Source organism: Podarcis bocagei, assembly GCF_964188305.1.
Source record: "Podarcis bocagei genome assembly, chromosome: 3".
Taxonomy (NCBI): domain Eukaryota; kingdom Metazoa; phylum Chordata; class Lepidosauria; order Squamata; family Lacertidae; genus Podarcis; species Podarcis bocagei.
Genome location: NC_138127.1, coordinates 569,831 through 583,124, shown reverse-complemented (window position 1 = coordinate 583,124; position 13,294 = coordinate 569,831). Strand labels below are relative to the sequence as shown.

General features: G+C 42.1%; 1 protein-coding gene across 7 annotated transcripts in view; it reads left to right on the top strand.

Moving 5' to 3' along the window:
* The window catches only part of SEL1L2 (SEL1L2 adaptor subunit of SYVN1 ubiquitin ligase), a 42,962-nt gene that overhangs the window by 26,131 nt on the left and 3,537 nt on the right, over positions 1-13,294 (top strand). The window contains exons 10-17 of one of the 7 annotated variants that reach the window (XM_081189109.1): positions 1,161-1,217; positions 2,398-2,466; positions 4,459-4,536; positions 6,423-6,485; positions 6,957-7,044; positions 7,138-7,286; positions 8,350-8,515; positions 8,604-8,678. In XM_081189109.1, the coding sequence (XP_081045235.1) occupies positions 1,161-1,217; positions 2,398-2,466; positions 4,459-4,536; positions 6,423-6,485; positions 6,957-7,044; positions 7,138-7,286; positions 8,350-8,515; positions 8,604-8,678 (745 nt within the window). The remainder of the gene's footprint in view (positions 1-1,160; positions 1,218-2,397; positions 2,467-4,458; positions 4,537-6,422; positions 6,486-6,956; positions 7,045-7,137; positions 7,287-8,349; positions 8,516-8,603; positions 8,679-13,294) is intronic. The other 6 variants (XM_081189111.1, XM_081189110.1, XM_081189112.1 and 3 more) reach the window with 6 other exon arrangements.

Sequence of the window (13,294 nt, the reverse complement as noted above, 5' to 3'; positions counted from 1 at the left end):
TTGCTTCGCAAGACGACAATGTCTTGCGAGTTCCTGCTGGTTTCCCCCCCTTTTTCTAAGCCGCTAAGCCGCTTATCAGCTGATCCAATCAGCAGATAAGCCGCTAAAAGCCGCTAATAGCGCTAATAGCGCTAATCTGCTAATCCGTCAATGGGCTTGCTTCGCAAGACGAAAAAACCGCTAGACGAAGAGAATCACAGAACGGATTCTTTTCGTCTTGCAAGGCACCACTGTATTTATCTACTTGCACTTTGACATGCTTTCGAACTGCCAAGTGGGCAGGAGCAGGGACCGGGCAACGGGAGCTCACCCTGTCGCAGGGATTTGAACCGCTGACCTTTTGATCGGCATGTCCTAGGCTCTGTGGTTTAACCCACAGCGCCACCTGCATCCTCAGATCTAAATGTAGTGTTCAGGAATTCAAACAATATTCCCGACGTCCTGATTTACTGGAATCCCTATCTTTACTAAGAATATTATAATTGACCCTCAGCCTACAAATATTGCAGATTAGTGTGGCATTAAGTGATAAATGCATGGAAACTGCTGTCACCAATCCTCTTTCTCCCCTCTCCCCACCCCATTGTGGTCCTAATTCGCCCTCACCTTCAGGATCTGCTTGATAGATCTGCTTCCCAGGGAATCTAACAATGATGAAGTCATATGTCTTCTGGAAGCTTAAAAATAAATAAATGGTTGAATTGTTTGGTCTTCTATGTTAAAAAATGCTGTTAGCCACCTTTTTAACTGTGATGTGGGACATAATTATCAATCAATCAACCAACCAACCAAAAATGTTGTGTGTTTGTTGTTATTTTATCCCTTTCTATTAAAAAAGTAAGTTAATGTTAAATAAGATCCCAGGAAGGGCAGCTGAATCCTTCAGACTAGTATTCCCCCACAGACCCTTTGCCATAAATTCTGTGCCCAAGTCTTATTCTCTGACACCATTTGCACGAATGGGACTTCCCCTTCCTCTCTTCTCTCCTGCAGTTTTCTGTGCACCCGCAAAATACAAAATCTGCTCTGGAGGCTTGGAAAAAACAGGTGGAAGGGGAAAATTTTGTTGTGTTTGCTGGTGTGACATTGGGCCATTCTTGCTCATTGACTTTTGGCTCCAAAAGATACAAGACATTCATTTTTAAAATAATTATTTCTAGGTATATCTAGGACAGCTGCATCTCTTCGGAAGGAAAGGACTCGAGAGAGATCATGCTGTAAGTGCAGGTAGATTAGAAGGATGAAAGCCGTGCTCTTACAGTTTTAAATTTTAGAAGTATATTTGGTTGATTTGAATGGGATGGTTCCAATGAGCGTGTTTAAGATCACAAAGTAATACCCCTGTTCAAACAGGCATCCTTTTGAGAATCTAGCACGGTCTTTCATTTCCTCCGAGTTCAAGCACCAATTTAGGAAGCTGGTGCTTAGGTTTTTATAAACAGAAATGCCAGCTGTGTGAGTTTGTGTGTTCTTTTAAACATTTATGCAACAAATGTGTAGAGTGCTTTTTTAGTTTGGGAGTTTTGGCAGCAGAAAATTAGGGTTTCTTTAAAGCAGTTTCAGAAAAGCATTATTTAAGGAGGAAAAGGTAGGCATATGTGAGTGCCCTTCTGGACCGCAACCTAAGATTTATGTATTTGCAGCAAAATGGGACTAAAAAAGCAAACAAACACAGGGAGCAGTCTTATACCAGGTCAAGCCGTTGGCTCTTCGGAGCTCTAGGGATGTGGAAAAATTTCAGTTCAGCTAGCATGTAAAGCTGAATTAATCAGATTCACACTTTCTGATACAATTAAAAACAAAACAAAAAAACCCCGCACACAGCCAGCCTTTGAAATTCACACACATCTGAGTTGTAATGCAGCTCACCAATCAAGCAGTGCTTTAAAAAATGCATATATTAGGGTGAAATGTGCATTAAAATAACATACAAAAACATATCACATTAAGGAAAATTGCTTGCAAAAATGCACATATAGTCAAAACTTCATAAAAACGTCACACTAAAATGCAGAAGAATTTTCATGGGGATTTGAAAACAAACTGCAAATTGCTGCTCATATGACAAAAAATTATTTTAAGATGGAAAAGCTAATAAGCAACTAAGAGATCCAAATGGGCAGATTCTTCCATCCCTAGTGGATGGTGTCTCTCCAGGGGTTTCAGATTTGACATTTGCAGCCCTGCCTGGAGACATTATGGATTGAACCCCAATACCATTTGGGGCATATGATCTAAGTTTGTACAGACTACTAGAACATAAAGATGCCAGGTTGAATTATTGTTATCCAATATGGCCTGTCTAACTATGAACAGTTGTCAAGGCAGGAGAATGCATACCTTGATTTGGAAACTTTGTTATATCAGTCATCACTTTATTCTGCTCTTTTTCTTTAGAAAGCCTTCTACTATTTCCTAAAGGCAGCGAATGCAGGGAATACACATGGTATGGCATTCCTGGGAAAGGTACCTATGTTTGCTTCTTCGGATTAATTTGCTAGCTTGAGACCCCATCTATGATCCTTTGTAGTTTCCTCACATTCAAGCAGAGTCCAGCTGCAGTGGATTGGGGCCATTCTCACATACAAGCTACTTGCGATGTGGTCAAAGCAGAGTGGAGGAGACTGGAGGAGGGAAGAGGCAATCTTCAGTTGTACATTTAAGACCACATTAAACTACAGTTCTCACCTATCTTGTATGACAGAGCTTTCCAAACTTTTCATGTTGGAGACGCGCTTTTTAGACATGCATCATTTCGCAACACAGTTAATTCAGTTTAGCTAGCAAACCGGAGGTTAAACTAACCCCTTTCCAGTCCCAGGAGGAATGCAGGGAGCATTTGTGTGATACACCTACACACTGCAGCTGACACACTAACGTCTCATGACGCACAGTTTGGAAAGCTCTGCTGTATGATCATGGCCAAAGGGATCTGACTGTCTTGTATCTCTGCATGCAAAATCAAAGGCATATCATGATTGACTTTGAAGTGTTGTGCTTCAAAGTAGAATGGCAAACTTAAGGAGGACTTTCAAGAGGCATGAACACTTTTGAGGGGAGAGCTTGACATTTCTTTTCTCCTTCCATTTCTTGACATTTCCTGGTCAGCTTAAGAACAAGACACACAAAAAAGTGCTTCTCTTCTAATCAGTGGTGTGGACTCCAAATTTCCATAAGATGCTGCTGGCAGAATGGGGGGGGGGGGCAATTTTGGCTTATTTCTCCTTTGCAGCACCCTGAAAATCTGTTCTGGAGGGCTTAAGAGACCAACTGGAACAGTTCAAGATTTGACACAGAGGACTGGAGGGGAAAGGGGGATCAGAAAAAACACTCTGTTCATTCTGCCAATGGGGGCCTACACTGGATTGAAAGGCCTTCCATGCATAGAAGGAGTCTTTCAATTTGCAAATGGAAAATTCATGCCATTGCTGGTTGTAAGTTGTGGAGCTCCCTCCCCGGAGAGCTGTGCCTGATACCTTCATTCCACAGCTTCTGGCGATTCCTCAAGACGCACCTCTTTGTCCTTGCTTTTGACACTTGAGATGTATATTTTTAGCACCCACTTTTTTTCTCTACTTGTAAGTCGTTTTAAAGTGTGTTTTATATTGTGTTGTAATGTGTGTTGTAATGTTGTAATCTGCCCTGGAACCTTAAGGTGAAGGGCAGGTAATAAATTTAATATTAATTATTATTAAGTGGGTATTGGTATTTTTTAAAAAAGAGAATTGTTATGTTACTGTAAGCTGTGGGTATTCCTTTTGGAAACAAATACACAATGTGTTCAGCTGCTTGTGTTATAGTTGTATATTTAAAGCAGGAGTACAGAGCCTTCAAGGGACCTGGGTGGCACTGTGGGTTAAACCACAGAGCCTAGGACTTGACGATCAGAAGGTCAGCGGTTCGAATCCCCGTGACGGGGTGAGCGCCCGTTGCTCAGTCCCTGCTTCTGCCAACCTAGCAGTTCGAAAGCACACCCGTGCAAGTAGATAAATAGGTACCACTCCGGCAGGAAGGTAAACAGCGTTTCTGTGCGCTGCTCTGGTTCTCCAGAAGTGGCTTAGTCATGCTGGCCACATGACCCGGAAGCTGTATGCCAGCTCCCTTGGCCAATAAAGCGAGATGAGCGCCGCAACCCCAGAGTCGGTCACAACTGGACCTAATGGTCAGGGGTCCCTTAACCTAGAGAGCCTTCAGCTCTCTAGATGTTGCTGATAGATAACTCTCATCAGCCCTGTCAAACATGGCTAATAGATATTGTGAGTTAATGTTCAGTAACATTGGAGGGCTAAAGATTCCTCAAATCTTCCTTAAAATGACTCATGAAAGCCCAGCACTATACATAACATAGAGTCAAACAGAAAACATCCGTTTGTTTTGCAAATTTTTAATGGCAAGAGGAGGCATTTCCATGGATGGTCACCATCATCTGAAGAAATATCCCCTCTTAATCCTGTCTAGATGTATTTAGAAGGAAGTGCTACAGTGCCTCAGAGTAACATTGCAGCTTTGAAGTATTTCAAAATGGCGGCAGAGAAGGTATTGTATTTTCTTTCTTTTTCTAAAAAAAGTAGCAGCTTTAATTAATTATAATTAATACATTGTTCTTAGGAATACGCTCGTCACGCTGGCCACGTGACCCAGAAGTGTCTTCAGACAGCGCTGGCTCCCGGCCTCTTGAGCGAGATGAGCGCGCAACCCTAGAGTCGGACACGACTGGCCCGTACGGGCAGGGGTACCTTTCTTAGGAATACAGTTAAATCTGACAATTAAAGATCACAACAATAACTGCTTCAAATCAACTTTTAACTTTATATATTCCAAGCACTAAATCAAACCACACCATGATTAACCTTCTGTACTTGCTCTTTAAAATGTCCTTAACCTATTATACTAGGTTTGTCAACCTTCTGCCTGTGGAAGCTCCCAGTGGTGCCCATGACTGGTGCTCTAAACTCTGAACTTTCATTTAAAAAATCTCTTGCATATTTTTCCTGGTACTGAGGAATGCCCCCTGTTGTTATTTAGACATCAACAGGATCAGTCAATGGAATATTTTGCACAGCTTTATGTAAACTGCTTAGAGGTGGGTTGCCTTTTTAAAATGAAAAATCAAGCAGCTAATATATAAAACAAACAAAATATTTCAGTGCTAAAAGTGCAAAACATTACGAATTGTTATAACTAATGAAGTAAATTTCAGATCTAACAACTCAAGGTTATATTTGAAAGAGAGAATGACCCCACAAGTGTTATAGGAAAGTGTTGCTTCATGGTGATTTCATCACATCAATATTGAATTGGGAATCAAGTTGTAGATATATTGAGGGTGTCATGTGTCAAAGTACATTGTCCCTTCATTCCTCTCCTACTGTTCATTTTGCCTGTATTTTTAGACTGCTGGCATCTCACATCTGCCTCTTTAATTTAATCTTTTAAAACACCAGATGCATTGGTGCTATGTAAGAGGTGACTAACTTGTTCAACACTAAGGACTGTAATAGATAAGTAGGAGCAACTGAAAAGGCCGTATAGAAAAATGGTTACGTGATGAACAACATTGGGGGAGAGGGGAACTTTTCCATAAAACTTCCATTAAACTTGTAGGCTTCAAATTACACTTGCTCAGACTGCATTTGTCCTACAAAATGAATATTCTCTTTGTCTATACTGTATTGTACTTGGGTCTGGTGAAGTCTTTGACACCAACCTGGGTTGATATAATGACACTGATGTTTATGAACATTTCAACTACCTCCAGAGCAAACCTATCAGAACTTCTTTTGGGGAGGGAGGCAGGATTTTACTCTTAATTAAACTCATTGAACTCAATTGAAATAGTTCCAATTGAATTAAATGAGTAGAGTTGCATAAGATTGCATTAATAATCACAACTGTGTAACAAAATGCTTCATTTAGGTCGTCCGAGCTCCTGTTGCCCGGTCCCTGCTTCTGCCAACCTAGCAGTTTGAAAGCACATCAAAGTGCAAGTAGATAAATAGGTACCGCTCTGGCAGGAAGGTAAATGGTATTTCCATGTGCTACTCTGGTTCGCCAGAAGCAGCTTAGTCATGCTAGCCACATGACCCAGAAGCTGTACGCCGGCTCCCTCAGCCAATAAAGTGAGATGAGTGCCGCAACCCCAGAGTCATCCGCTACTGGACCTAATGGTCAGGGTTCCCTTTACCTTTAAATCATTTATTGCTCATACCAGGGTTATGTGAATAACTTGGTGTGACACAATGTCCAGAGGAGATATGGCGAAGGAGACATTTGTCTCTTGGTTAACAAGCAAGAAATATAATCAGTAAATAATTATAATTGACACTAAGGCACACAATTACAGTGATTCTTTATAGGTTCTTTTCATAGAGTGGGCAACTTATTCTTATGTCTAAATGAAACATTCTCAATATGTTATTTAGGGCAATTCCATTGGACTATGGGGGCTTGGACTTATTTATTTACGTGGTAAAGGTCTTCCACGGGTAAGTCTTCAGTGTATCAGAGCTTTTTCATAATAAAAAAGCCAATAAAACCATAGGACGCTTGGCCTAATGTGGTTTTAACACCCCAAAATTAAAACATAGGTTTTATGTTTTCCATGCAAGGGGTCCTAGGATACCACCACACAGTAGTCAAGGTGGGGAGGGGTTTCTACCTTCAAGCACCTCTGAGCCAATGAGGAGGCGCATTGCACAGACCAATAAATGGCTTACCACAGGGGCTGTTCCGCCAGGGTCTTTGTGTACCTTGTGCTCTGTTGTCATAGTGGGACTTAGTGCTACGTCTCATGACCCCTCAGCCGACAGATCTCAAGTACAGGATTGTGCCGCAAGTTATCAGTACCGCTTCTCATAATGCAGCTGCAACTTCTTCTGAGCTGCGGTCCACGATCAGTGTTCCACAAAACCAGAAACTAATTTCTTGACCTCTCAATAAGTTTGTTTCCCTTTCAGAATCACAGTGAAGCTTTTAAATACTTTCATAAAGCAGCAGAGAAGGGATATGCCCAGGCCCAATTTCAGCTGGGCCTTATGTATCACAGTAAGTCCCTGGGCACAGTTCTTCCTTTTGTCAAGGCTCCCATGGTTCAGTTACCTAATTTTCGATGAAAATCCAAATCATATTTCATTGCAGATGGCTCTGGAGTCAAGAGAGATTACAAACTTGCCTTCCAATATTTTTACTTGGCATCTCAAAACGGGCAACCCCTTGCTGTTTATCACTTGGCTGAAATGTACGCTACGGGAATGGGAGCTTTCAGGTCATGCCAAAATGCTGTTAAAGTAAGTAATGCCCTGTTTGAGAGTCTGCCCTTTGAGATATTAATGTTGATGGTTGTTCTCATCCAATATCAACAGCTGTCCAAAGACAACAACCACCCAGTAGCAATAGATACAGAGTCAAACTACACTTTATGTCAAATGAATAGCTCAAAAACATTCCAGGAGTTTTCTTTCTTGAAATTCAGACATGGGGGCCAAAATTGCATCAGGACTACAGTGTGTGGGGAGGAAAAGTTTATGTTTTTTTCTGCCCAACCACAACCATGGCAAACATGTTCTCTTACGCTTGTTGTTTAGTCGTGTCCGACTCTTTGGGACCCCATGGACCAGAGCATGCCAGGCACTCCTGTCTTCCACTGCCTCCCGCAGTTTGGTCAAACTCATGTTGGTAGCTTTGAGAACACTGTCCAACCATCCCATCCTCTGTCGTCCCCTTCTCCTTGTGCCCTCAATCTTTCCCAACATCAGGGTCTTTTCCAGCGAGTCTTCTCTTCTCATGAGACTCTTTGCGCTTAGACTTAGCAAAAAAATCTTCCACTGGCATCTATTACCCCCACCTTCCAAAGTTAGGTTTCTATCAAAGAGGCTACAAAATATTAAGATTTTGGGTAGTTGCTAGTCTGTAGATGAATTAATTCTACTTTTTTTTTTTTTTTTGCATCTCCTCATGGCATTTGTGTCCTTAGCGTGAAGAAATGTTTTGCAAACATTACACACATGAGACACAATCCAGCCAAAGCTATGCACATTGCATTGATTTCAAAGGAGATTTAAGCACAACACATGCTGAACTTGTTTTATAGTGCAAACCTATGGATTTTTTTCCTCAGAAACTCAGAAGTCCCATTGTTTTCAGGGGGCTTACTCCCAGGTAAGTATGCCTAGGACTGCCACCTGAAGCGTTGTGCCCACATTGGTGGCATCCGTTTAAAACCACTGCCCTGTCTACTGTCTCCATTTAATCTTCTTTTCTTCCATTAAGCCTGCTGTTAAGGCAAAGTTAATTACAAACTTCTGGTGTTCTTTGTATGTGTTTAATGTCTGTCCTTTTTTTGCTATTTAGCTTTACAGAACCGTATGTGAATTGGGGAGATGGTCAGACAAATTCCTGACAGCACACTTTGCTTACCAGACTGGCAATGTTGATTCATCTCTTGTTCAATATGCACTTCTAGCAGAAATGGGCTATGAAGTAGCTCAGTGCAATTCAGCTCACATTATGGAATCTGGTAAGGGAAACTTTATCTTATGCTGCCTACTTGCATTCTTTAACACGGTGATTGTGTTAAGACAAATGATGCTAATATTTTGTTACAGAAAACGTTAAACTTCTCCACCGAGAGCAGATATATCCATTGGCTCTTCTTTTATGGAAGCGGGCTGCAAATCAAGGTATGAACAGAGTTAAAAATAACCTGTGCCTAGCTGTCCACTCTTATTAGTATGATATTTCCCCCCATTTTGGCTCTTGCAGTTAAATAGGAAGAAAATATTACATTCATGCAACAATACCGACTGTTGCAACAAAAATCACTGTTACAAAATATTTAAATATTATTTTCCTTCCCCTCCACTTAATTCATTGAGATGGCAATCCCACAGGCATTTCTTATAAAGTACTGAATAACAAAATGTAAAAAAATGAATGATGTGCATATTAATTGTTACCTTGTTCCTTTTACATGGCCTTGCTACATCAATCTCTATAGTGGGGTTATTGCTTTGTTTTTGCTTTTATTATGTATTTTGTGTTCTCATTTTGTATTTTTATGTTGTGAACCTCCCTGTGATTTTTGGATGAAGGGTGGTATACAAATTTAATAATTAATAATAACAAATATAATTCCTATGACGATAGAACGTTAAGTGATCTTCAAGAATAGGCATCCCCCCACCAACCTAGCTATCTTTATTCCCAACCAATCTCACTTTTTTTTATTACCCTCTACTTAATTTTGTTACATATAAAGAAGCAATGAATGGTTTAAACAATTTCGCTTCATTGCTATTTCATATGAGCCATACATTCTGTCAGAGAAAAGGAAGGATAATTTGAAAAATGCAACCTCATGCTCGTTCAAGCTAATTATTTTTTCAGTTCTTTGACATGCCTATCAAAGTCTCTACGTGATGTTTGGGGCACAGAAGTAAACTCACTGAGCAGTAAAGACTTAGCTACCATGAACCTTTAATTTCTGCTCAAGCAAATCAACTAGCTATGCCTTGTCCTCCATGCCCTGAAGGTGACTGAATTTTCTAAGATGTCAGAATGAAGAGTGCTCTCAGCTTGCCTCACTTCCTTGGACATAATTCATCCCAGCCTGTCCATTTCTTGAGACTCACAATGGGGAACTTAGATTTCAGCATTTCTTTGATCTCGGTTTTTCTTTAGAGTACTTCCTTAACCAGGACGGGTAGGTTTAATGATAGAATAATGCTTTAGCCTTGACAATTCTATTAAAGACTAGCCAGCAAATCTGAACAAGGGCATCCTCGTTCCAGGTCCTAGAACCATGTCACCAAATGACATACCTGAATTACCATCAAATATTTTAATAGAAGGGCAAAGTATTCCCAAAGCCAATTGCCATTTTCATTTGACTAAAATTTGTAACCTACTCGATCCCTGCGGTTTGGGGATTCAAAGTGTGCAAACAATCCTGTTAAAACAAAAGAGGAACATTTTCAGAACAAATGCAGTTTACTGTCACACTGCCAGCATCATTCTGATTCCGCAATCCTAAAGACCACTAGATCTTTGCATTGACCAGAGTCTCCACTGCACTATAGAAAAGCAGCAGTCTGTCCTCCACTAGTCCTTAAGCAGACCTAGGAATGACCACAGACCCTTTCCCATGTCCTCCTCCTCTGCCTAAAGATAAGCAGGTGGTGACTGAGTGACTGCCTAGAGTGTCTTATGCCATTTACAGGGAGATTCATCTGGCGTCAATTCTTGGCAATATAGTTTTTACTCATTTTCCTCTTTAAACTGTTAGTTTGCATTGGGATATATCTTTGGGAGCGGGTGGCACTGTGGTCTAAACCACCGAGCCTCTTGGGCTTGCTGATTGGAAGGTCGGCAGTTCGAATCCGCACAGCGGGGTGAGCTCACGTTGCTCTGTCCCAGTTTCTGCCAACTTAGCAGTTTGAAAACACACCCGTGCAAATCAATAAATAGGTACCGCTGTGGCGGGAAGGTCAACGGCATTTCTGTGCGCTCTGGTTTGTGGCACAGCCAGAAGCAGTTTAGTCATGCTGGTCACATGATCCGGAAATCTTCTGTGGACAAACACCGGCTCCCTTGGCCTGAAGCGAGATGAGCGCCACAACCCTGTAGTCGCCTTTGACTGGACTTAACTGTCCAGGGATCCTTTACCTTTACCTATCTTTATTAGAGCATTTGACATGCAACAATTACATAACAATAAATGTGTTTCTCAAGCTGGACTCTGACCGTAATAAATTTCATGTTCATAACAATAAATACTGAGATAAAAGTTTCAGAATATATTAACAAAGTTGTGTCAAATGATGTGTAATAACATGTATTGCTTAAATTGGTGACCATAAGGAAAAGGTATTTTGTATCAATAATAATTACAATTTATAAGATTTTATAGGAAGCAGGAGAGGGAAAAGAATTAAAATATGTACTTCATTCACACTTCAGTGCTGTAAAGTCTTGAGTACTGTTGTTCTGCCAAACCTGGGCAGTGTGTGTGGAGGTCCTGTGCTGTCCAAATGACAAGACTCCTCTCTTGGCCTCACTGATGTGATCCAAAGGAAAGGAAAGCAATACATCTGGCACTAGCTTGGCTCCAGGAGCTGCCAGAAGGAAACATACAAGATGCCATTCTACTCTGGATTTGTTTAGGGTATACCGTATTTTTCGCTCTATATTTTCGCACCCGAACATAGGACGCACCTTGTTTTAGAATCATAGAATCATAGAATCATAGAGTTGGAATAGACCACAAGGGCCATCGAGTCCAACCCCCTGCCAAGCAGGAAACACCATCAGAGCACTCCTGACATATGGTTGTCAAGCCTCTGCTTAAAGACCTCCAAAGTAGGAGACTCCACCACACTCCTTGGCAGCAAATTCCACTGTCGAACAGCTCTTACTGTCAGGAAGTTCTTCCTAATGTTTAGGTGGAATCTTCTTTCTTGTAGTTTGGATCCATTGCTCCGTGTCCGCTTCTCTGGAGCAGCAGAAAACAACCTTTCTCCCTCCTCTATGTGACATCCTTTTATATATTTGAACATGGCTATCATATCACCCCTTAACCTCCTCTTCTCCAGGCTAAACATGCCCAGCTCCCTTAGCCGTTCCTCATAAGGCATCGTTTCCAGGCCTTTGACCATTTTGGTTGCCCTCCTCTGGACACGTTCCAGTTTGTCAGTGTCCTTCTTGAACTGTGGTGCCCAGAACTGGACACAGTACTCCAGGTGAGGTCTGACCAGAGCAGAATACAGTGGCACTATTACTTCCCTTGATCTAGATGCTATACTCCTATTGATGCAGCCCAGAATTGCATTGGCTTTTTTAGCTGCCGCGTCACACTGTTGGCTCATGTCAAGTTTGTGGTCAACCAAGACTCCTAGATCCTTTTCACATGTACTACTCTCAAGCCAGGTGTCACCCATCTTGTATTTGTGCCTCTCATTTTTTTTTGCCCAAGTGCAATACTTTACATTTCTCCCTGTTAAAATTCATCTTGTTTGTTTTGGCCCAGTTCTCTAATCTGTCAAGGTCGTTTTGAAGTGTGATCCTGTCCTCTGGGGTGTTAGCCACCCCTCCCAGTTTGGTGTCATCTGCAAATTTGATCAGGATGCCCTTGAGTCCATCATCCAAGTCGTTGATAAAGATGTTGAATAAGACCGGGCCAACAGTTTTAGAGAGGGAGAAAAGGAGGGGAAAAAATCTCCCCCTCTCTGCTCAGCGCCCCTACAGCAAAGCGGCAGGAGAAACGGAGCTCCTTCCATTTCTCCTCCTGCTTCGCTGAAGGGGCGCTGCGCAGCTCTCCCTCTCTGCTGAAGCCAGGAGAGTCTTGCTCTCCCGGCTTCAGCAAAAGGAACCCAAAGCCTTCGGAGTGCAGCGCGACTTCCCGCTGCACTCCAAAGGCTTCAGGCAGCTATCCCTGAAGCCTGGAGAGCGAGAGGGGTCGGTGTGCACTGACCCCTCTCGCTCTCCAGGCTTCAGCGAAAGCAACACGCAGCCACCAGAGCGCGGTGGGAGCGCTCCCTCTGCGCTTCGGAGGCTTCGCGTTGCTATCACTGAAGCCAAGGAACCTGCATTCGCTCCATAGGACGCACACACACTTCCCCTTAATTTTTGGAGGGGGTATAGTGTGTCCTATAGAGCGAAAAAATGGTACTTTTTGGACTTCTCCCAAAGAAGTCTCATAAAGCAGTGGATATGGATTGTTCCTTGAGGTTTACTCCTGAAGTCTTTCTCATAGACAAGTACACCTGCAAGACAATGGAGGTTTGGTTCAGAGTTTTCCTTCTCCGAGATGGGCTACCTCCCCAGGTGGATGAGCCCCGCCTGCGCCTCTACAGCTCGTGCAGAAACTGCTTTCTTGACTGTTGGACCCACTAATGGTCACATCCGATCAATCTGCCAGAGCCTGTCTTTGCATGCAGGGGAAGTCCCTAGAAGAGCTTCCTTTATGAGGCCTCTTCTTCAGAACTACCCCAGTTACAAAGAGGTGAGAATATAGCACCATTTGTATTTATTGCAACATGGGCTCTGAGAGCTAGTAATCTGGCACCGATTCTCAAATAATTGCAGTTCCAGACTTTTATTTTTTGTCTCAAGGTGAGTGTAGGCTTGTTATAACTGTTCTGTTATGGTTAGTTTTCAAGTGCTGTTTTATCTATGTATCACAGTCTCTCTGTCTTATCTAATTGGATTACTGCATTGTAAGCTGGCTCACAAGTTTTATTGGCAGGTAGCCTAAGAAACATTTCTAATAAATGCTTGTGATCATAATAGCTGGGATCCA